This window comes from Lagenorhynchus albirostris, chromosome 10, assembly GCF_949774975.1.
Source record: "Lagenorhynchus albirostris chromosome 10, mLagAlb1.1, whole genome shotgun sequence".
NCBI lineage: Eukaryota > Metazoa > Chordata > Mammalia > Artiodactyla > Delphinidae > Lagenorhynchus > Lagenorhynchus albirostris.
The window spans coordinates 99202088-99226164 of record NC_083104.1 but is presented as its reverse complement, the minus strand read 5'-3'; the positions used below and the strand labels follow the sequence as shown (position 1 = coordinate 99226164).

The following is a 24077-nucleotide window of genomic DNA, read 5'->3' as shown; positions in this document are numbered from 1 at the left end:
AGCCCTTCTTCCTGCCCTCCCTTGTCACAAATAAAATGACCACTAGGCTTCTTGTCCTCTGCCAGCTGTCACTTCGATACTCTGCTCCCTTTTACAAAAAACTTTTGAACAAGTTGCGTTTCTGTGGTCCCTCCACACCTCAGTTCCCATTCACTCATTGGCTCTAATCCATCAGGCCTCTGCCCCTCTCACTCCATTGAAATTATATTTGTGAATGTCACCAGTGATGTCCATGTTGTAACATCCAAGGGACATCCTCTATCCCTGACCACCTTCAACACGGTGGACCAGTCCCGCCTCCTTTCCTGATTTCCATGACACCATGGTTCACAGGGACGTGTTTTCTCTAGTCACTCTACTCTCCTTGTTGGCTTTTCTCCTATTTGTGCTCTAAACATTTCCCAGGCTCACTTCTGTCTTCCTTCTCTCCCTCCTTCCATAAGTAACCTCCCCCATTCCCAGGGTTTTAAATATCACTTATATCCGGATGAACCTGAAATCAATTTATTCAGCAAGTGCTTTCTCTGAATGATACAGTGGTTTCTCTAACTGCTTACTTGGTACCCCCATTTGGAAATCTCAGTGGGGCCTCAAACACAACCTCTGTAATGGAACTTCTCTTTCTCCAACTTCTCTCTCCCTAACACATTTTTTTTCCCAGAATTCCCCATCTCAGTAGTGCAGCCATCAGCCACTTTGTTTGCTCAAGTATAAATCCTTGACTCCTCTGCTTCACTAGTCCTCCATTCCCATCTATCACCAAGTCCTAGAATTTTCCTACCTTCAAATATATGTCCAACCCATCCACTATCTCCACCGTAATCTAAGCCACCATCTTCTGTCCCCTCGCTTACTACATTGTTCCCCTCCCGGCCTTCCTGCTTTTATGCTCTGCAAAGCAGCCCATTAAATGGTTTAAAATACTTTATCAGACTGTGTTTCCCTTGAGTAAAACCCTTTGGTGCTGTCCCTTTATCCTTTGAAAGTCTAAACTTCTCAAGATCCTGTCTGATATGTCTCTTGCTTATCTTTTCCACCTCAAATCACCTTTTAAAAATCAGCTTTATTGAAGTATAATTGATATACAGAAAGCCGCACATTTTTTTAACATCTTTACTGGAGTATAATTGCTTTACAGTGGTGTGTTAGTTTCTGCTGTATAACATAGTGAATCAGCTGTACGTATACATATATACCCATATCCCCTCCCTCTTGCATCTCCCTCCCACCCTCCCTATCCCACCCCTCTAGGTGGACACAAAGCACGGAGCTGATCTCCCTGTGCTATGCGGCTGCTTCCCACTAGCTATCTATTTTACTTTTGGTAGTGTATATATGTCAATGCTACTCTCTCACTTCATCCCAGCTTCCCCTTCCCCCTCCCTGTTGTCCTCAAGTCCACTCTCTACGTCTGTGTCTTTTTTCCTGTCCTGCCCCTAGGTTCTTCAGAACTTTTTTTTTTTTTTTAGATTCTATATATATGTGTTAGCATACAGTATTTGTTTTTCTCTTTCTGACTTACTTCACTCTGTATGACAGACTCTAGGTCCATCCACCTCACTACAAATAACAACTCAATTTCGTTTCTTTTTATGGCTGAGAAACATTCCATTGCATATATATGCCACATCTTCTGTATCCATTCATCTGCCGATGGACACTTGGGTTGCTTCCATGTCCTGGCTATTGTAAATAGAGCTGCAATGAACAGCTCTATGTCCATGTCTCTTTTTGAATTATGGTTTTCTCAGGGTACATACCCAGCAGTGGGATTGCTGGGTCATATGGTGGTTCTATTTTTAGCTTTTTAAGGAACCTCCATACTGTTCTCCATAGTGGCTGTATCAGTTTACATTCCCACCAACAGGTGGCACATATTTAATGTAAGCAATTTGATGAGTTTGGACATACGCAGACACCTATGGAATCATCGCCACAATCAAGGTCAAAGACGTTTCCATCTCCTCCAGAAGTTTCCATATGTCCCCCCCTCCTTTTTTGGGGGTAAGAACACGTAACATGAGATCTCCCCTCAACAACTTTTTTTTTTTTTTTTTTTTTTTTTTTTTGCGGTACGCGGGCCTCTCACTGTTGTGGCCTCTCCCGTTGCGGAGCACAGGCTCCGGATGCGCAGGCTCAGCGGCCATGGCTCACGGGCCCAGCCGCTCCGCGGCATGTGGGATCTTCCCGGACAGGGGCACGAACCCATGTCCCCTGCATCGGCAGGCGGACTCCCAACCACTGCGCCACCAGGGAAGCCCTCACGACTTTTTAAGTGCACAGTAGAGTATGGTTGACCAGAGGCACTCTGTTGTACATAGGTTCTCTAACACTGATTCTTGCATAACTAGAACACAGCTGTCTTGAAAAGAATGTGCTTTGAGTTCCTCTGATAAAAAGTAAGGGCAGGGCTTCCCTGGTGGCGCAGTGGTTGAGAGTCCGCCTGCCGATGCAGGGGACACGGGATCGTGCCCCTGTCCGGGAAGGTCCCACATGCCGCGGAGCGGCTGGGCCCGTGAGCCATGGCCGCTGAGCCTGCGCATCCGGAGCCTGTGCTCCGCAACGGGAGAGGCCACAACAGTGAGAGGCCCGCGTACCGCAAAAAAAAAAAAAAAAAAAAAAAAAAAAAAGTAAGGGCAAATGACCTAGAACTAAGGTAATTACGGTAAAAGGCTTAACATGAAGCACACACTTCCCTAAACCTGTAAGTGATACTAACATCATTTCATTAATTTCATATAAGCAACATTTACAAAATTTCCCTTCAGCTCCCTTCTTATTAGCAGGGAGAGACCTCTTTCTTTCCTTAGCAAAGTGCATTGTTGACAGGAGCCCTCCTCTACTGATGTCTGGAAGGGCTTTCTTTTACTGATTCTGGGGTGTCTGAATTTGAAACAGGTGTATGTATGCATCTGAAAGAATCTGTTCCAGATGCCAGAAGATTCAGTTCTGGTGAGGGACGTGAAGGAAGTGTCCTATTCACATGCTAAGAAAATAAATGTTTTACTAATCCTTAAATAACATTTTTACTCTGAGGTGTATTGGCAAATTTTAGTTTTATTTCTGCATGAAAGTCTCATTTTTATGAGTGTGATTTATACACATTTAAGGAGTAGAGGTGACTGCTCAAATTAGTTTTGGTGATCCCATGCTAATGTCTGCGTAGGAAGAGAATAATGTAGTTTTAAAGCCCTGACACTTTGGTTATTAGTGAACACTTTATTATTTATTTTCATGGGCTACAATTTAGTTTAACTATTGATGAATGGCACATAACTTTTTGTGTTTTGGGATCTTCTCATGGTAGAGAAAGTATGTGATGGGAAAATGTCCTGTGCGTTGTTCTCTCTTCCCACCCAAGCCATTAACCAATAAAATTCTATCATTAAACAAATGTTGATTTAGCACCTTACTATGTGCCAGGTACTGTGGCCAGGGCTGGAATACAGAAGAGCTTGCAGTCTCGATCTCTGGCCAGGTAAAAGTGAGGTGTACAGACTGCATATCTGGAGGGTGACTGAAGAGTTAGCTAGTTATGACTTGCTCTGCCCTCCACCCTAGTTCACTTGTCAATATGGTAAATTCCCTAGACTCTGCATGAGATGTGGAGAAATAATGCCACATAAAATCCCAAACGGCCCTATCTACTCACTTCTGGAATATACTGTATGAATCTTATTGGAGTGGATCTTGCTTATTCAGTCAAAGGAAAAGTGAACATGTGGTCCTCAACAGGCAGAAGGAGTTATTTCTAAAAGAAACTATATTAAAAAAAAATCCTCTGAGGATTCAATGCAAGAAAAATTTCTCCAGATACTATTGCGTTTTTTTCTATTAAACTATGAGCACTGTATAGCCCTCTATTTCCATTTTTGTCTTGTCTCCTAGGAACCTCAGAGCAAAATACAATGCTTAATTTCTGTTATGATTTTAGATACCTTCACGGTTATTTGGTTTCAACCTAATAATTTGGTTTCCTTCTTTATCTTTAACCGTTACCTCTATTTTAATAAGTTACCTCTATTTCTGTTTGTGACCGTACGGAATTTAAGTTAAAATCAGTTAAATCATGGACTCCATATCATAACAACAACGACAAAAATGACTCTTATGCCGTCGTTGGTGGAAACCGGCCTGGAACCAGCATTTTACTGTAGATCGTCAGTATGTGGGTGCTTAAAAGTTGACTCCCAGAGAGCCTCCTCGTCCCTGCAGTTCCCCCGCCCCACAGAGAGACACCTGGTGGTCTATATGGGGACGACCCTCTGGCCCTTCAGGCAGCACCAGCAGGGATGACAGGAATCCCAGCAGCACCGGACAAACCACACAGACCATAATAATACCGCAAAGCCCCTGAAAATTAAGTTGCCATTGGAACCACGGCCAACAAAAGGAGGCCAGGACTTGCCAGCTAGACCTAGGCAGGGTGATGCCAGATAAAAGATTTAAGTAGGACCCAGAGACTCATAACATAATAGAATGCCCAAGATGCAAAAGCAAAGTAAAAACATACCAAAACAAACAAGCAAAGCAAACCCAAAGCAACACCCCCCGCCAAACCCTCCAAGGAATCAAGAAAATGCCAACTTGAAATGAGAAAGGACCGTTCACTGACACCACTACCAAGACCAATCAGATGTCCCATGATCTCATCTCACCCAAATCAAGGTTGTAAAAGCAGCTGTCATTAAAAACGCTTCAACAGTCAATTACAAATTCCCTGGAAACACATGAAAAAGCAGAACATCTCAGCAAAGAAACAGAAGTTATACATATATGAAAAAGAACCAAATGGAAAGCATACAATCCCAGAGATAAAAAGCTCCCCAGATGGGCTCTAGTAGAGTGGAGATAACAAAGGATAGGTGAGCAGCAGGACACCCAGCAGAGTTCCCCCAATCTGAAAAAGAGAGGAAAGAGATGGATAAAAGTGATTAGAAACAATGCCATTACACATCTATGTGGAATAAAGGCACATAGTATTACTTTCTACAGCAGAGGAGGTGGCCAAGTTTTAATGATTATATTTTAAGATTAAAGCTATAGGAACATTCTTTCAAATAAACCTTTTATTTTAGCAGAATTTAAAATTTACAGAAAAGTTGCAAAGATAATACAGAGTTCCTCTGTCTCCCATCCCCAGTGTCTCCAGTTGTTAACGTCTTACATTATTATGGTATATTTGTTGCAACTAATGAACCAGTATTGATACATTGTTATTAACTAAATTCTACCCTTTATTCACATTCCATTATCTTTTCCCTACTATCCTTTTTTTTCTGCTCCAATATTCCATCCAGGATACCCCATTTATAGAAGTCCTTTTAAAATTAATTCTTAATGGCCGAACTTCGTGTCTTGGAAGAGATTGATATTCCCAAGATGGAGCTATTATATAACTACATAGGGAATATTGTGGGAAGGCTATCAGGGCACTTGTCTTGAAGCTGTTCTTGGGTAGCAAGCACTCTTTATTTTGAGCGGCTTTTGTGATGGAGACTACAGGTTGGCTGAAGCCCCTCAGGCCACGCCTCGTCACCGCCATCATATTGACCCGCAATCACTAGGGAATGAACACTTGTTTCCCTCAGTCCACTGAAAATTCACACTACTACCCCATGCCTTATGCAGTGAGGGAGATGGTGTTCTGCTGGCCCTATACAGGGGGAGAAGTAGCTGGCGCTCTTGTTTTTACCTGCAATTGGTGAATCCTCTTGGCATCGGGATCTGCCTTCAAAATGTGTCCAGGATCCCACCACTTCTCTCTCCACTGCTTCCATCTGAGGTCCCCTATGAGCCATCGTCATCTCCCGCCTGAGCATTAGCGAGACTTTCTTGACTGACCGCCCTGATTCTGCCCTGGCAACCCTATAGTCTGTTCTCAACACGGTGGCCTGAGTGATTCTGTTAAAATTGAAGTCAACTCATGTCATCTGCTCAAAACCATTCAGTGACCCTGCCATCTCACACTTTTCATTGGTGGTGGTGGTGGTAGTCCTTTACTTAATTGTCTTTTAATCAAAATTTTTATTGCAATATAACGCACATGCAAAAAGTGTACAAATGATATGTGTACCACTCAATGAATTATTAAAATCGACCACTCCTGTTATAACCACCAGTCAGGGAATGGAATAGAACAACCTTAGGAACACGCCACTTGGTTTCATTCGATCAATTACTCTTACTCTTCTCTCCAAAGGTAACCACTAACCTGACTTCTAGAATACTCTGTTTTTGAATTTTGTATAAATGGAGTTGCGATATGTGTTCTTTGGTGTCTGGTGTCCTTTCTTCAACATTATGTTTGTGAGATGTATCCATGTTGTTATGCCATCTTGTGCTTTTTATTTTTTGTTTTGTTTTTTTTTTTGGTACGCGGGCCTCTCACTGTTGTGGCCTCTCCCGTTGCGGAGCACAGGCTCCGGACGCACAGGCTCAGCGGCCATGGCTCACGGGCCCAGCCGCTCCGCGGCACGTGGGATCTTCCCGGACCGGGGCACGAACCCGTGTCCCCTGCATCGGCAGGCGGACTCTCAACCACTGCGCCACCAGGGAAGCCCCATCTTGTGCTTTTCAAAAGGTGAATTCTTTACAAGGACACCCAGGATCCCATGCCACCTTGGCCCCCAGTGCCCACCCTCTGTGGGTGCTGATGTAATTTTTTACTATTATTCCCCTCTCTTCTCTGCTCTAACCTCACTGGCCTCCTTGCTCTTCCTCAGGCTCATCAGGCATGCACCTGCCTCAGGGCCTTTGCACTTACTGTTTTTGCACTGCCCAGAAAGCTCTTCCCCCAGATATTCTCAGGGCTGGTTCTCTTTCCTCTGTCGGGTGTGGACTCAAGTGTTGCCTTCTCAGTGAAGCCTTTCCTGACTATCCACACTCTCTACAGCCTCTTCCTTGTTTAATTTTTCTCCACAGCACTTGTTACTGTACTATATACACATTAGTTTCCTGTTGTTTGCGAAAGAAATCCCACACCTTTAGTGGCTTAAAACAACACATACTTATTATCTCAGAGTTCTGTTGGTCAGAAGTTGGTAGGTTTTGTTTCTCTGCTCTGGGTCCCACCAGGCTGAAATCGAGGAATCAGCTGCCTGGGGCTCCTACCTGGAGTCTCTGGGTGAGAATCTCCATCCAGGCTCATTCAGGCTGTTGACAGAATCCAGAATTGAGACTGGTTTCTTTCTGGCTGTCGGCTGAGGTCTGCTCTCATTTCTAGAGGCACCTGTATCCCCTGGCTTGTGGCCCCTTCACCTTTGAGGCCAGCAAAGGTGGCCCCAGTCCCTCACAGACCGCTCTGTCTCATCTGTCTCCCTCCTCTGCTTTTTAGGACCCCTGTGATTACACTGGGCTCACGTAATAACTCCAGGATAATCTTCCTATTTTAAGGTCACCTGCTTAGCAAACTTAACTCCATCTGCAAAGCCCCCCCTGCAATGTAGAGTAACATATTCACAGGTGGACCACCGGAGGCAAAAATCATGGGGACAACATCCTGCTTACCCAAATATATTTTCTTCGTTATTTTGTTTCTTGTCAATCTTCCCGTCTAAAATCTGACTCTTTGATATCCCCAAACCTAGAACAGTGCCTGGCACACGTTAGGCGCTCAAATATTTGTCAAGTGAATGAATGAGTACAGACTGGGTGATTAGTATCGACATCTGCCTTCCCGTTGGTACACATCTTCTCAGACTTTCTCTTCCTCTTTAAAAGATGGCCTTGATTTTCATTTTAACCTGATTTTATCCAGTCACTGTGGTTTTTCCTGCCCGCTACACCCCTGGTTACAGCTCTGCTAGTTAAGGGGACTGGCAGAACAATAACATCAGATATTCATGAGACCTCCTAGTTGACACACAAGAGACACATCGAGGACAGGACACATCCAGAGGGAACCACAGGCGGGGTGGAGCTCAGAGGCCTCAGGCACTGCCCAGTGGAGCTAAATGTCCAGTGATTTCTTGGAAAAAAACTTCAGGGATTGTAGAGCTAGTCATAGAAATATGTTAAGCATTGTTTTACTCAGTACAAAAAAAAAAAAGGGTTTACTCTGCCGACGTCAGTTATCCAATGAAAATTTCAAAAATGAGTATTCTAGATGTTTCTAAAGATTCTGTGGCTGGTGAGGATAGTCTGAGGCACACATCAGTAACAGATTTGCCGTTTGGGTTACAGTGTGGAAAAAAATCTCTGGAAACAGATTTATGTATTAGTTTTTCACTTTGCCACCAGATGTCCTTCATGAGTAGGAAAATATGATGGCTCGAATGATATTTTGAAGTGTGAATGCCCAGCATTTTTTAATAGTTGACAGTGAAAGGAAAGTGTGAGTGAATGTAAGTGTTGCCACAGACTTTTGGATGAGACACGTATTTTGAAGGCTGCCTTACAGGTGTAGCTTTTAGAAGCAAAATGTTTATTTAACTCTCAAATTTTCGTTTCTCGGTGCTCTGCAAACATTTACTTACCATATTTCCTTTTCACGCAACTCCAGATTGATATTTTGAAAGTTGGAGCAAATTATTATGTTGAGAAATTCATATGAGGAAATACTCAAATCCTCACATGAACGTTAAAGATAAAAATGTGATGTTTTAAGTGGAGTTGCCCGAGGATTCCAGGTGAGCAGACCTCAGGCTTTTAAGCACGCGAGCAGCACAGCTTATAGTACCGCCACGTTAAATTAATTCTAAAAGCGGCTACTTACATCTTTAGGAAAGTCAGTTGAAAGGGGCCCAGGTATGATTTAGCATAAAAATCAAAGACTGCAATTGCAGTTTATTGCTAATAAGATAATTCAAAGGAAAGCATAGAGTATAGGGTAGTTAATGTATCAAATTAATAAGCAGCATCCTTTAAAATAGAAATTATTTGGTCAAGGGTGTCATAAATGTAAACTAGAAACCCTCATAAGACGAAAGGAACATGGGTAACTCCTCTCTTAAAGGCTTTGTCGTGTGGATTACCCTGTGCGTTGACGGACACCTGGGTACAGGATTTTCGCCCTAACCCCATACCACCAAAGGCACAGGGTAGTCCTTCACTTTACGGTGAGGGTTCCTCACTCCCTCATTTCGTGCGTGGGAGTGGGACAGGCAACCTTGTCCAGAAAACTGAAGGCCATCTGCATGAAATGTCAGCCAAGCCACCAGATGTTTGATATAGATTGGTTTCTACATCCGGCTTCTTGACCGAATTCCTCCTCTTTCCACCCAGATGTTTTGGAGGCCATGCAGGGAACTGAGGGAAGCTTGTCCAGGCATACAGAGCAAGGGGCAGTGATATTTTCGTGTCCTGCAGGGGGCGAAGTTCCCTCTGATTTCCCTCCGGTCACACATCCCAGCAGACTCCAGAGCCAGACCTGTTCCTCTCCCTCCCTCCCTCCCTCCTGAATCACATCTGGACTTTGCCCAGCCCCCTGTCCCGGGACTTATGGGGATTGTTGGGGTGGGTGATGGGGAGTGGTCAGAAAAGCAGGGGGTGGGCGAGGTCGTGGTTAGGGGTCCCTTATCTACTCAGCGTTCCGATAGGCTTGAAGAAACAGTGGTCCCAATTTTGAAGTTATTAAAATTTCAGAACCATATCTCTTTATGTCCTTTGCCCCTAATGGATCCAAGGTCGTGTCGGAGTGTTTCCTGACAAATATGTGCACGTGTTGGGGGCGGTGGGGACGTGAGGAGAGCACGCCCTCTTCTGTGGTCCTCGGTTGAATGTCACCATCTTTATGATCGTTGTCATAACTCATGTCACATATTTCCCCTCTGGCTCTTAAGCGAGTCGTGTGCTCTTGTGTTTGTCGTCGGGAGGCACCCCCTTTTTCTCCTGTCATGCAACAGGGCCTGAGAGTCCATCTTGGTTGAGATGGGAAGCCCGTGGCAGACGTGAATCAGGGTTGCTGCTCAGATGTTAATTGATAACAAGTCACTAAGGGCCATTTTAGACCCATGTCGCAGAGGTCCATCTACCTCTTACCAAGTATCCAAGACTAGGGGGAGACGGTGTGTCTGTGCGTGTTCTCCACTGGGTCAGTTATGCGTATATAATAGGTGCGCCTGGAATAGATGGGACCCAGTCAGCTTTTGTGTTTTAAATGGCATAGCCCTTCCCAGGTGCCCTGTGCTCAGGGTTTGTACGGCTTTCCAGTACTTTACCCACAGCCCTGATGGGCTGGAGCTGCTTTTGCTCTGCTTGCGTCTCACTAGAAGTCTTAAGAAGGTGTGACTAGGTTTGAGAAAGGAGGAGGCCCTTGGGAGGAAGCCCACACACACCTGCCGACATTTCACATCTTCTGATCAGAGCTCTTGGCTGCTGGCATATTATGCACTGCAATGATTTTATGGTGGTAGCAAGTCCCGGACAGAAGAAAGAAGTGATGGAGGCTAATTCTAAGGGGCCTGGCATCCCAGAGCACGTAGTGACGTACTCCTCTTTTCAGGGGAAAAGAATCCCTGCAGGTGGTTACAGATTGGCCGTCAGTGTGGCTGATGTTGTCTTGCCTGAGATCTGTGGCTACGGGACATTTGTAAAATTAAAGTCTGTCCTAAAGACCGCTGTGTCTGGGCCAAGACAGAACAGCAGCTAAGAGTGAACCAGCGGATGGTGGGATGGTGGGAGGTAAAGACCCTTACCCATTCAACACATACTTTCACCAGGTAAAAGATCATAACGTTTTAAGAGAACTTCTTTCTAGGAACCACCAATAACTGGGCCTTCTTGGATAGGGTGAGGGCAAATGAATGTGCATGCGGAATGGCAGATGGTGGTGGTGTTGTTTGGGGGAGGGGGCAGTGTCTGTAACTGAGAAGTGAGCCTGCCATGAAATTACAACGGGTTTTACGTGCCTGACCTTGTCTAATGCTCCCAGCAGCCCGAGTTTCAGGGCCCTGCCTGTGATCCTGAATGGGACATGCCAAGACCCTACGCTTACTGAAATCACCTGTACCACCTCTCCTCAAATTTTACTGATCTTGCATCATGTAAATTCGATTGTCTTTCGGTACATTAAAATGCAACCTTAACAGACAAACTGGAGAAGCTCTGAAACATTTCCAAGAAGCTGGAGGCGGGGGGGGGGGGGCTTTTTTTTTTTTTACTACACTCTCTGATTACACCCTTTCTTTTGGGTGCTAGCTTAAGAAGCGAAGCCGAAGCCCAAATGAAGAAATAAATCAAAATACTCAGAGCCCAAGCCCTCAGGACGACGGGTATCGCTTATATTTGGCCCTCTCTCTGGCGTTTGGGAACGGCTTCTCCGAGGGTGTGTCCCAACTTCCATCAGCTGCCTTTGGAAGCCACGTGCACGCTCAACGCCTGTATTACGTCAATTAGAGAAACTAAGGAAGGAATGGGAAAAAGTGATGGTTTTTCTATTCTTCAATTGATTCAGGTGGCATTGATTTAACAGCTGATTTTACTTTTATTTAGTTAAGGCATCAATTTAGGCCTTTTATGGGATCGTGAAAGGGAAAGGTTCCCACCAGGGTGCTGATCAGATCATTCTTCCTAGCAGTGACCTCTTTGCCTTTGCCACCTCGCCACTCCTCGGGTGCCTCCGAGAATTCTCTGTACTTGAAACCTACGCGCGGCGGAGGCGATGCCTCCCGGGAGAGGGAGGGTGAAAGAAGGGGGCGGGCCTATTTAAATACAGGCGAGACGCGCCTCTTCATTGGCCGCCAGCCTGTCCGTTACCAGGAGGGCGGGGCGACCCGGGGGCTGGAGCGCTGTACCTGAGCGAGACGCGCACCAGAAAGCCCACGTTGGCCGCTGTGGAGAGCGCGGCTCCGAGAGGCGGGAGCCTGCGAATTCCGGCGCTGACGCCGCCGCTCCGCGCACGGGTCCGCTTCCCTCCCGTCCCTTCTGCGAGCGGGGTTTGCAGGGCAGCCGAACGAGCACGGAACGGAAAGCAAGAGCCTCACCGCCTCCGCTTGGGGAGTGGAACGGCGCGCCGAGATCTTGAGGGGGAGCGACAGTGCCGTGCCCGAGGGCGGAGGGGGCGCGGAGTTTGTGAGAGGGAGAAGGAAGTGTAAGCCTCGCGGAGAAGGTGGGCATCTTGGGACGCCTAGTCCGCCACGGCCGGGGCCCTGCGGCGGGGTGAACTTCACGGCGGCCGTGCAAGCCGGGGAGAGGCGTGCGCGGGGATGATGCCCGGCATCCTCCCCAGCTGGTGAGCGGCCCCGCCGTCCGTCCAGCCGCCCCGGAGGGCGCAAGGCAGCGCACGTGCGCGGGCAGCCAGACCCCGGAGAGACTGCGCCGTGACCCGCCCAGGAGCCAGGGCGCCGGCTGCCGCGCGGCCCCGACTCGGACGCACCTGGCCTGGAGCTTGCGCCTCCGGGGACCTGCGCGGGAGCGTGGGGCTCCCCCCCTGCCCCTCCAGCGGCCCTCCCGGGGATCGCCCCCTCCTCCTCCCCTCCAGCCTGGGCAACTGCGGGCACCCCAGACGAACATGAGAGATACGGACTGAGGGCCAGGAAGGGGAAGCGAGCCCGCCGAGAGGTGGCGGGGCTCTTCACGCCCAAGGGCCACCGCGGCCGCGCTCCGGCCTCGCTCCGCCGCTCCACGCCTCGCGGGGCCCGCGGGGCCAGCCCGGCTCGGCGGGGATGCTGGGGCGGAGGGCGCCGTGGCTGTGCTGGTGGTGGGGACTGCTCTGCGGCTGCTGCGGGCCCCCGCCCCTGCCCGCCGCCGGGGGCGCGCTGCTGGGGGACGGCGGGCGCCCCGGCCCCGCGGAGCAGCCGCCGCCGCCGCCGCCGCAGACCTCCTCCTCGGGCTTCCTCTACCGGAGGCTCAAGACGCACGAGAAGCGGGAGATGCAGAAGGAGATCCTCGCCGTGCTGGGCCTCCCGCACCGGCCCCGGCCCCTGCACGGCCTCCAGCAGCCGCAGCCCCCTGCGCTCCCACCGCCCCCGCCGCCGCCGCAGCAGCCTCGCGGGGAGCCCCCGCCCGGGCGGCTGAAGTCTGCGCCCCTCTTCATGCTGGACCTGTACAACGCCCTGTCCGCCGCCGACGACGAGGACGGGGCTTCCGACGAGGAGAGGCGGCAGCCCGGGCCGCGAGGAGGGGCCGGCTCGTCCCAGACCCGGCAGGCGGCCCTCGGCAGCAGGAGCGTCCTGGCCCCCGGACCCGGCGGCGGCGGCGCGTCTCCACTGACCAGCGCGCAGGACAGCGCCTTCCTCAACGACGCCGACATGGTCATGAGCTTCGTGAACCTGGGTGAGGATCTGGGGGAGCGTAGCGACCGGCATCATTCCCCCCCCCGTCCCCCCTTTCCAGTCTCCCGGGCCCGGGGAGGGGAGTGAGAGGGTGGAGGAGCCCCTGGCACTGGGGAGCCGGGCTGGCGCGGCGGGGACGCGGGGACGGGCCGGTTGCCCTCCCGCCACCTGCGCGGCCGGGGGCGGCACGTGCGCTCCCCTCGCCGGGGTTGAGCGCTGCGGCGGCGGGCGGGCTGGGACGCTGGGTCCCGAGAGCGGCGCTGGCTGGCGCGTCTCCGTGAGCGGCCGGAGCACAGTCCGCGCTTTTCCCGTTGGTGCCCGGCTCGGGCCACGCCAGCCCGACTGTGGCAGCGAAGTCCGGCCCGAGTGGAGCCAGCTGGGAAGGAGAAAGCTCTTCAGTACTTTCTCCTCCTGTTTTGGTTCTGCATCCTTAACGCTCTGAGTGCCAGTTTTCCCACCGGGACTCTGGGGACTCCGGGAGCAGCTGAGAACTCTGGAAACTTGACATGATTGCGTTTAGTGGTATTCACGGAATTGGGGGAGGAGGGATGCAGGAGGAGGTCCCGAAAGGACCGCGGAAGGCGCGCCAGTCCCGGCCAGGCGGGGCTTGCGCGGGTTTGGGGCCCGACCCCGAGCCCAGTTGGGGTCACCCGCCCAGTGCCTTCGCTCGCATGCCTTTGGCCAGTGCCCCAGAAGGCCGAACTTTTGATCAGTGAGGCTCCAACTAACTGCACGGGCAGGGAAAGGGTGCGGGTTGGGGGCCGGGGTTGGGCCCTGAGCTGGTCTGAACCGGTTGCCAGGCAACAGAATGGAAATTCAAGGGCGGCTAAATCGGGCTCAGCCACAAATGTTCTGTGGCAAACCCGGACGGAGTCACAGAGCCTTTACCCCCTTGAGTTTTCTCATCTGTTAATGAGAACGGTGTAAGGAAGACTTTTTCCAGAATCAGTGCCTCCGGTCTGTGCTACTCTTCATTCATAAACTGACTCAGCTTAGCGTAGACAAAGCGATGTAGGGGACGCGTTCTCTGCGGGGAGAAACGGGGCGCAGTAGCCACGCCCCAAGTGGGCGCAGCCGCGCGGTGGGGTGGGTCTCCGCGGACTTCCTTTCCGCTGCGAGACGCGTGGCTCTGGCCGGGCCCCAAAGTGGGTTAGCAGATACTTAGCAAAGTAGCACCCACGTCTCCAAGCCACGTCGAAGACGTCCGTCTTTTAAGGACATTATTTACTTGAATGATTCCCATGTAAAAACTTGAAGCGAATCTTTTACAAGTATGTCTAGGAGATGATTCTCAACTCCGCTGAGCGTTGGGGGAAGGAAGGAGAAGTGGGGCTGAGGGACGAGGTTTGGGAGGATATAGAGCAGGACGATTGACATCCAGGTGGTGCAGAAATCCTCCTGGGAGACTCATGGCACAGGGAGTGGAGTCTCCAGGCCGGCCAGTCTTGCTTCTTGCAGTGCCAGGGTTTCTGATTGGACAGGAAATGTCACAGTGTGTTGGGACAAAATCCAGGGTTGAGCCACCTCCAAGAAGTATTCTAAGGAAATTCTCATGCCAGTCAGTAAAGTTGGGGGGTGGGGAGCGTGGGCGGGAGGAGAGGGACCAGTGCTTTTCCTTATTCTAACATTTCTGCTGCTTCTGGCTTAGTAAATTCCACCCATTGCTGCCCTCCCCCAGGTTTCCCCACAGCCTTGGGGAAATGTGTTATTGCCTTTCGCGGGTAGAGTCCCAACCTGAACAAAGTGGGGAGAGTGGCACTCCTGGCTCCTCCAGGGACAATCATATTATAGTCTCCAGAAAACGGTCCCTAGGCTTTACAACATGGTTCTCGACCTTGGCTGACCATTAGCATCACCTGGGGCACGGAAAGAAGTAAGAGATGCTGGGCTTCTCCTTAGAGCAGTTAAGTCAGAATCTTAAGCTGGTGAGTTTCTGGCTTTTTTTTTTTTTTTTTTGCCTTAGGTTTTTCTAATGTGCTGCCGTGGTCAAGAAACACTGGTGTGGGAGAACCTGATGTCTGAAGGAAATCAGAGCATCCCAGAAAGCAATTAAGAGCAATGCTTCCTATGTCAGTGGCTCCCACACATTGCTATACATGAGAATTACCTGGGGGCTTTTGAAGTCTAGATGCCCAGGTGGTACCCCATATCGGTAGTTAACGTGTGAGGTGGAAGCCAGGTATCAGCGTTTTTAAAGATTCCCCAGGTGATTCCAGTGGTGTTTGGGAACCGCTGGTGTTTGAAATTGTGAGAATTAGCTTGAGTAAAGTATGGTGACATTTACTGTGTTTAGTGACCTCCAAATTCTCCCCACTCCTTGCTTTTCTGACCTTTCCGGGTCTACAGGTGGGCACTGCTTCTGAGTCGCACTGCTTGAGGCTAGTTGTCAACTAATCCTGCTAAAGCGATGGTTTAACATAGTATCTCGTTAGGGATATTTTCATTTTTCAGAAAGATTTGTAAAGATTCAAAAGAACAGCACTGAAAAATTCCAAGAGAACTCAACAGTAGGGTCATTTCAGGCCCAGGACAGGCTGATATGGAAGGAGAAAGATTGCTGGGTAGGGGATTCTGTCCCATGCCCCTCCTGTCATACCACTGGGCTTTCTGACTGCAAGTTATAAGTATCTGTAGGTCCAATCCTGGACTCCACATGGGTGATTAGAGGAGACAATCACTTCCAGGTAAGTAGAATCCAAGTCACAAGCTATGCCACCTGTCAGCGAAGCAGTCCATTTAATCTTAATCCATTTAGCAGTAGGAAGGGGGACTTTCATAATGAGAGGCTAAAAATGTGATAAAATCTGATTATCACAGCTCTGAGCATAAGGACAGTTCATTTGAAGGAAGTAATTGCTTAGCAATGTGGATTCTCTAAATACGGACGCTGGGAGAATTCCACAGGTTTCTTACTCTGTGTCAATGGCGTGTTAGCTACGGCTTTACATGACTCTAAAGAACCTATAGAAAGAGGCTACAGCATGGGTTTTAAAGTATTCTTGTATCTACTGAGTTAGGTAAGTTACAAACTGAAATAAGGGAATATGTTACATAGTTGTGAACATCCTTCTTCCCTGGGACAGGGGAGTAACTTACTCATGAAATACATTGAAAATGCTTTGAGCCTTGTCAGTCAGAGTGGTTATGAGGAAGTATGAATCAACAGGATACATTTCTCTTGCATATCCCAAAGGCTGGTCATTTGACTGGCCCACTGTTGTTTATGTTGACGGTTTTGCACCCTCTCTGGGTGAGTGGTCTGGGGATGTGTAACCTCCTTTGTCCTAACCGGCTGGTGTGCAGAGTGCCCGCTGGGCAAGCTTGGTGCACTCGTGAACCTGCATTCAATGTGGGCAACACATGCCATTTTCTACTTGTTTTCTAATGCTAAAAAGTGTCTTGGCAGCCTGATACGCAAGCCTGCCTATTTGGTGACCTTGGAGAAATATCCTGAAATAGCTCAGGTCTTAGCTTAAAATTCACCTTTGTAGAAGAAGCCTTCTCTCACCACTCCATAGAAACTGGCCCTGCTCTCACCCTCACCCACTTATGTACCATCACTGCACCCTGTTTATTTCCTTGGTTGCACTTATCACAAGGAGTATTTTTTTTTCTTTTAAAATTTGCTTACTCATTTGTTTGTCACCCCTCTAGGATGTCAGCCTCGAAAAGCAACCAGGCTTATCCACTGTTGTAACTTAAGTTCCTAACATAATGCCGAGTGTACAGAAGGTGCTTAATCAAGATTGAATGAATGAAAGTAGACACATTCATTTACAATTCATATTTCACTAATCTGGAAGGGTATATCTGATGTTTTATTTAGATCATTTACAAATGGTATACCTGATTTTTATTAAGTAAAACATTTGAGGTAAGTGAAGACATTTAGGACATTGAGATTCATGATATCTGGGTGTGTATCATCATGCTTTATGAATATACCTCTTTATTAGTTACCCATATGTATATTAATTTGTAATACGCATCACATTTGAGTGTAGTGCAAAGGCTTCATTAAATCTCTGCATTTCAGACTTCATTTATTTATTTTAAATTAATGAGGTGTTGATCTGCAGATGGTAGGATACAATGAAATAAAACACTCAAGCTATGGTCAGAAAAAGGAATCAGCGTGTGTTAGTACAAGTAACAAGAAACTTATTGTACTGAAAATACTGGCAATCTTCTGAACAAAATTACTCTCGGGAAACAATTTGTAGAAGAAAAATGGAATACTCCCTACTTGGATTTGTAACTAGATACACTGTATTGTCTTTTTCTCACAGGATCAGTGGTCCTATTTTTCATTTAAGCTGCCTGTACTTAGGAAGATTTTTGTTAGCAGAAAAGAAACCTGTGCCTGCAAGCTATTCACAGCAAAAATAGTTTGGAGAATTTGGTTGCAATTGTGTGGCTCAGAGAAGGGAGTAGATAGTCTCCTAAAGAGATTTCAAATAGTAAATGTGAGATTCAGTGGTATTTCAACAAAAAAAGTTGTACAAAGTGTTCTTCAACTCGGATCAAAGGGCAAGCAGATATCATTGTTTAGACCTTGGATGGTGTTTCCTCTGCTTGTCCTTCTAAGAATGGGTAGAAATCCTTTCGAAATGTGCTGAATCATTCTTGGTTCCTTTGCTTGAGAGCTTACCTCTGATTAGCATGGAGGAAGGATTCCTAGTGATATAAACATCTGTGTAAGTGAAAAAAACCCAAAGTTCAGCACTTTCTTCAGCATGTAATTGTTTCATCACTGTGTCTTCAGAGTTTAGCTACTTTAAATGTTGGGTTTCACATCAGTATTTTCCTTGGATACGGCAGTGGGAGGGTGAATACTGGATATCGAAGGTAGGACAGCAAACTCTCGGATAACCAACTGCTCTCTCATCTTTGCCTCTCCCTCATCTGTTTATGAAGCTGAGTTAGGAAAGGAAAGCAAAGCAAATACAATTTCTTGGGTAATTAACCAGCTTTGTGTAATTTTTTTCTCAAGTCAGTCCTCTAATGTTTCCTATTCTGTATTTAAAAATGAATTATTCCATGGAATGCTCTTCTTTCCTTAATATAAAGCCTTTGCAGTTTTCTTTTTTTTTTTTTAATCCTCTCCCTTTTGGGTTTCCCTCCCATGTACATCACCACAGTGCGGTAAGTAAGAGTTCCCTGTGCTGCACAGTATGCTCCCCTCAGTTGTCCATTTTATACCTAGCATCGATAGTGTGTATATGTAATCCCAATCTCCCAGTTCCTCCCACCCCACCCCTTGCAGTTTTCTCTTAACTTTTCCATTTGGAGCCTTATTCTGAATAAGGACAAGCCTCTCCTCTTGTCTGAATTTGTCACATCACCACCTTCGGCCCCTCCAGCAGTAGGAAGGAAAGTAGGCAGTATTTTAATCGGATCATTGCATTCCTGACTAGACTAAGCTTCCGTAAGTATCTGAGTAAAAGGGGTAGAAACCAACATAGACACTTCCTAAGATGTGAGTCCTTTGCAGAATCCCATGACTGTAAACAGCTGTGTTCCATTAACCTTTCTCCCCGACACTCCCCAGGCCATCACCCTACCCTGCTGCAACCTAGGAAGGCGACATAGTGTCCTGGCTGAGCGGCCGTCACCCAGGGGCTGATAGGGTGGGCAGGTGGCATCTTCTCCTCCCCATTTGTGTTCCCCATGAAGAGCTGGCGTGTTCTGTTGCCTTCATTTCTGTTTTCATCATGACAGCTGAGTTGCTCTTATTCAAGCACATTTTCTCATAATACTCTTACTTCCTGGCTCCCCCTTCTCCACCTCTTGCCCTCCGGAAACTTGGGACCAGAAAACGGTCCCAGTCTTACCTGGAATGTATGAAAGTGGTGACAAGTATGTCAAGGAGAAGGAAAGCCATTCCCGTTTTCACAGAAATGAGTTACTAAAGAACCAGGGCCATATCAACCTCTAGAGTTTTTGTGCGCGCCAGAAATTCTTGGAGCTGCAGAGTTATCCCTGTATGTCTTCCCCCACAAGCTATTTTTAAAAATGCTTTTTATTTATTTTAATTTTTTGTGTTTTTATCTAAAAATTTTTTTAATTGAATGTTGTGTTAGTTTCAGACGTACAGCAAAGTGATTCAGTTACACATATATATCGATTCTTTTGCAGATTCTTTTCCCTGATAGGTTATTACGAGATATTGACTATAGTTCCCTGTGCTCTACAGCAGGTCCTTGTTTATCTATTTTACATATAGTAGCCAAGTATATGTTAATCCCAAACTCCTAATTTATCCTCCCCACCCCAAGCTTTAGAAATAAGACATTGTAGTGCACTGAAGCAGATTGGATTTTTTGGCACAGTTTACTAGTGTTTTGAAAACATTGTTCTCTGCAATTACTCTTTCCACTGTAAATATGTAGTATTTCAGCCTCCTTATGAAGTTAGACTCTGGAGCTGGCTGGGATCACACAGCTACCTTCCATGACTGTTGTTTTTCTGAAGGAACGTGGCCAGCAACGGACAACCTGTTTTTTAAGTTGGGTTTCCTCTATCCATAGGCAGTTGGGGATGATTGGTCCATTTGTGTTATCCATGGGTCCTAGAGTTTACAGCTTGAAAAGGTTCTTGCATATCATGTTTTCTGTTGTGTTTGCAGTTACATCTGTTAGATGTACTCAGAACCGTTTCTTCCTCGCTGCTGGTACGTCTTAAGGCTGAGGAACAACCAACAGAACCACAGAGAGAGCCTAACGCATCAGAGGAATAGGGCTATCGAGTTGTTGGTCAGGTGTGAGTGGATAATTCAGGAGAAATTATAAAAGCATGCAAGACCACAGCCCACGGCAAGAGATGGGGAGCCCAAATCTGAAATTTTGTGGGTTTTCTCTTACTGGATAGCATTCTCTCCTAGAACTCTGCTTTTAGAAAAGAAAAAAACTGTGCATCTCTAAAAATATCCCCCTCTTTGGTATGTCGAAGGACTGTTGACCTTAAAGAATTGTTTTCTGCTCCAAAACTGAGTTGAAAACCATGCTGCCCTGAGCGGCATTGTTCTGCTGATGTCTGCAGGCACTGATTCTCTTCCTGCCCTGCCCATATCCATTATTAAAGAGATTGGGCCCATAATAGAGATGCTATCTAAATTGCATCAGGTAATTCCTGGATGGGTCCCCACGGTCCTGTTATCTCCAACCCAGTCCCAGATGACTGGGTCGAAGACTCCCCTTCAGACATTTTTGCAGAATGAGGTTCTGGTTCTGAGTGGGAGAGCCTTCCTGGCTCTTGGGTTTATGGGCACACGCCCTTGGTTCCTGATCCTGCCAGATAGTTCGGGGATTGTCCTACGCCTGAAATGTCCTTGCTCTGTAGTGCTGATTTTATGTTCAGATTGTTTTCTCATCATCTGAGAGCTCCGAGGGGGGAGGAGCCGGGTGGCTTCACAGCAGGCAGAAAGCACTGCCCAGGAGCCCTCTCCACACTGCCCTTTGATATCCGCCGACAGCCTTATTATGACTCTCCTACCACTTACCCTTTTCACCTTGTCCAGAATGTAACTTCCAGCTTTAAACATCTGCGCCTGTTGATTGTTATTCCTGTGTTTACAGTCTTGTTGGTTTCCTGTTCATGAACATGGGCTGGCAGAAAATTGACTCGCGTTTCAGCAGAGCATGAACTGACTGCATCACCCGTGCTGATGAGGCCGCGAGATTTTTATAATCGGCCTTGCTGAATCTCTGAGACAGCTTACTTTCTCTCCCCCACCCCGCCTTTCAGTCTACGAGTTGAAATATTCTAAAGACAGAGCCTTGTAAACTACACAGTGAAGGACTGAAAGTTTTACTGGTTTTGCAAATTTTATCGAACACTCTATCAGGATAAATGAGCAGAGAAACTGTGCATTAAAAAAAAATACACTTTACTTTTTAGAGTAGTTTAAGTCTACAGTAAAATTGAGTGAAAAGCTCAGAGTTCCCACATAACCCCACGCCTCCGCATGTGCACAGCTCCTCCTGGGATCACCATTCCCCACCAGGGTGGTACATTTGTTACAGTCGGTGAACCTGCATGGACACATCATTATCGCTCAAAGTCCGTAGTTTGCATTACAGCTCACTCTTGGTGTCGGACATTCTGTGGCTTTGGATGAATGTCTACTGACATGTATCCATCATTATGGACCATACAGAGTAGTTTTCACTGCCCTAAAAATCTTCTGAGGAGAAACTGTACTTTTAGCCAGAAAAGCTAATCGGTAAAAATCCTAAGATTCAAAATATGCAGAGTTTGGGGGAAGGGAAACAAAATACCTTTGCTGAACAATATTTTGTTTCTGCTGCTTTACCCCATCAGTGTACAAGTAATTTTGACTGACTACGTAGGCCTTATTTTGTGCTTCCGTGTGTTGACACCAAATCCATTAGAAATCTCTCTCTCGTTTTTTTTTTTAAGTCTAGGAGTTTAAAAATCTTTTTTCGCCCACATACTTTCAGTGAGGTGTCTGTCACCATAGTACCTAGACAATCCCTCAGGCAGAGATATGAGCGATTAAATTTCTCCCTGGCTTGTGCCCTGTTTGATCCATGCTTGGCGGGATTTGGGCGAGTGAAAGAAAGGCCTGAAGAATGAACAAGAATTAGAGGAATTCTGTGCTTGTAAATTATTAAAATTTGGGAGGTTGTTGGGAGAGGGGTTAAAGTTTTCAGAAAGGAAGAAAATATATTGTTAAAACTTAGTTTGATTACTGCATTGAAAAACTCACAAAAATACCTTTTCATGGCCTTAGTGGCAGGATCGGGGACTTGAAAAGGTTTCCTCAGGAGAGACTGTTTAGATCAGATTAAAATTAAATTAATAGAGACTCCGTAAACCAGAGGTCTTTGTGGGTGAGGCACATTTGCTTTGAACTGTTTTCTGTGAGAAAGGGCTACACAAATTAATGGTGAATAAATGAGAAGATGCAATAATGTAAACAAGGAACATGGTAACCCTAAAGAGTGCTGTTGAACAAATAGTTAGCAATTCATTTGAGGTAGTTTGGGAACTTGTGAGCATTTCTTGACAAATACTGTACAGGTGAGACACTTCGTGAATTCTCCCCAGGTCTCCTTGTGTCAGCTCTCCGTGTTATTGGGATGTCTTCTCACTGAATTCTAGCTAAATAACCTCCTTTATTTCCCCTACATCCCTGCAGAGATGAAACCTCTCAAAAAGAGGAGCTTGGGACCAGGGCCAGATCAGTGGATTTGAGAAATTCGGCTTTGTTCTCTAACACCTGACTTGGTATGCGCTGTGGTTTAACTAGCTCTGTCTGGTGGGATAGAAGTTTAATCACGCCAGAAGTGAAATGATACCGAAGGGTGGGGCTAAGATTATGGAGGTTAAATTGAGGAAGACACAGGTGTCTTCAGTTGAAGCTATCTGGAGAGTTGCATTTTCCCCGAGGTCCATGGAACAGGCGTTTGCATTTTTATGGGGTCTGTTTAGGGCAGGATCCCCTAATACCAGCTTTGGGAACTTGTCCCACAAATCTGGCGCCTCACTTATTTCATCTGCTTAATTGAGGTTGTTTGTCTCTATTGTTATACATGCACATACATGTCATCACTCTAAGATGTGGAAGCCAGCATAGCTGTGGGGATGCAGCTGGTACCCACTGGAGCTTAGTTTCTCCCTCTCTCCTCTTGCTTTTCCCTTCTCTTTTCCTCCCATTAATAAATTTGGCAACTCCATTGCATTTTTTCCCTATTTTCTATCTGTTCGTTTTCCGTATGCCTTTGGTTGTCATTGACCTAACAGCAGATTGTATACATCTCCATGGATTCTGGTAGCTTCTACCACCAAAACGATGCATCGCTCACTAGAATGGTTAAGTAGCTGGTTTTCTTGATGGTGCTAGAAAGTGCTGAAGGCCTCTTCAGTATAGAGTTGAGGAAAGAGCACCTGATTAAGATTCGGGAAGCTTAAGCCTCTAGTCTTCGTGTTATCCCTTTTTACAGTAGCATGTTCGAGCCACTTAACCGAAGTTCTGAGTCTTTCCTTGTCTGTAAAGTGTGAGTATTGGGCTAGATCAGCATTTTCCAAGTAGCGTTTCATGGAACACTTTTCCCAAATGCTCTGCAGAGGAAGAGTGTGGAAGCACTTTATGTCATATTCTTTTCTTTGAGATTTCCACGTCTAGGAGCATGTTAAAGCCCTGACAGGCCCAGCGGTAGGGAAGTCTGCTAACTTGCTTTAATAGAGTTTTCTGAACCGACTTTTCTTCTGTAACCCTTTTTTCCCCCTGAAACATCCTTGTGTCAGACCTGGGCCTCTCTGTCCCAAGGGCCACTCCTGACCCTCCCCTGGTCTTCTCTGTAGAGCAGGGATGGGACCCCAGAAGGCTGCCTTTCCAGCTGCTACTACTCTTCTGTGTCTCTGGCTCCCTCTGGAAGGGCTGCCTTGTGCCATCTTCCACTGGTGGCCCCAGGCTCTCTTCCTGAGGATGGAAGTGGCTTCTGACTATTGCTTATCCATGGGGTGTCTCACCACAACCTGCTTGCCTTCCCCACTGTGATGCCTCCAGTCCCCTGCATTCATTTCCCTCTGTTGTAAACACCTGCTGGGATTTCTCTTTTGCTGGCTGGACCCCGATTGCTACGGCCTTTTAATTCTCTGGAACACAGCAGAGAAACCCCAGACGATATAATGTTCAGAAATTAATTCTAGGAGTGTAATTCTATTTTGTATCTCTGATTATTTTTTTAAACAGCTTTCTTGCAGTATAATGAACACACAGTAAGCTGCTTATTTAAAGTATAAATATGGTAAACTTTGACTTACATAAGCACCTCTGAAACCAGCACCGCAATCAGGATAGTGAATGTATCCAGAGCTATTCTTTTAAACAGTTGT

At 47.0% G+C, this 24077-nt stretch overlaps 2 protein-coding genes across 2 annotated transcripts in view; one reads left to right on the top strand and one right to left on the bottom strand.

Moving 5' to 3' along the window:
• Positions 1 to 11270: 11270 nt before the first annotated feature.
• Positions 11271 to 12453, bottom strand: LOC132527959 (uncharacterized). The gene is made up of 3 exons (XM_060163952.1): positions 11736 to 12453; positions 11487 to 11584; positions 11271 to 11342 (listed from the first exon to the last, which is right to left on the bottom strand). The coding sequence occupies exons 1-3, from the start codon at positions 12451 to 12453 to the stop codon at positions 11334 to 11336; spliced, it is 825 nt and encodes a 274-aa protein (XP_060019935.1). The 3' UTR covers positions 11271 to 11333.
• Positions 11721 to 24077, top strand: part of BMP6 (bone morphogenetic protein 6) — a 146452-nt gene continuing 134095 nt past the window's right edge. The window contains exon 1 of the mRNA XM_060163726.1: positions 11721 to 13215. Within this exon, the coding sequence (XP_060019709.1) occupies positions 12606 to 13215 (610 nt within the window). The 5' untranslated portion in view covers positions 11721 to 12605. The remainder of the gene's footprint in view (positions 13216 to 24077) is intronic.

Coding starts and splice junctions, on each gene's coding strand:
- LOC132527959 (XM_060163952.1), bottom strand. CDS start 12,453: ATGTTCGTCTGGGGTGCCCGCAGTTGCCCAGGCTGGAGGGGAGGAGGA. Junction 11,585..11,735: donor CTGGTGCGCGTCTCGCTCAG/GTACAGCGCTCC, acceptor CGCCGCGCGTAG/GTTTCAAGTACAGAGAATTC.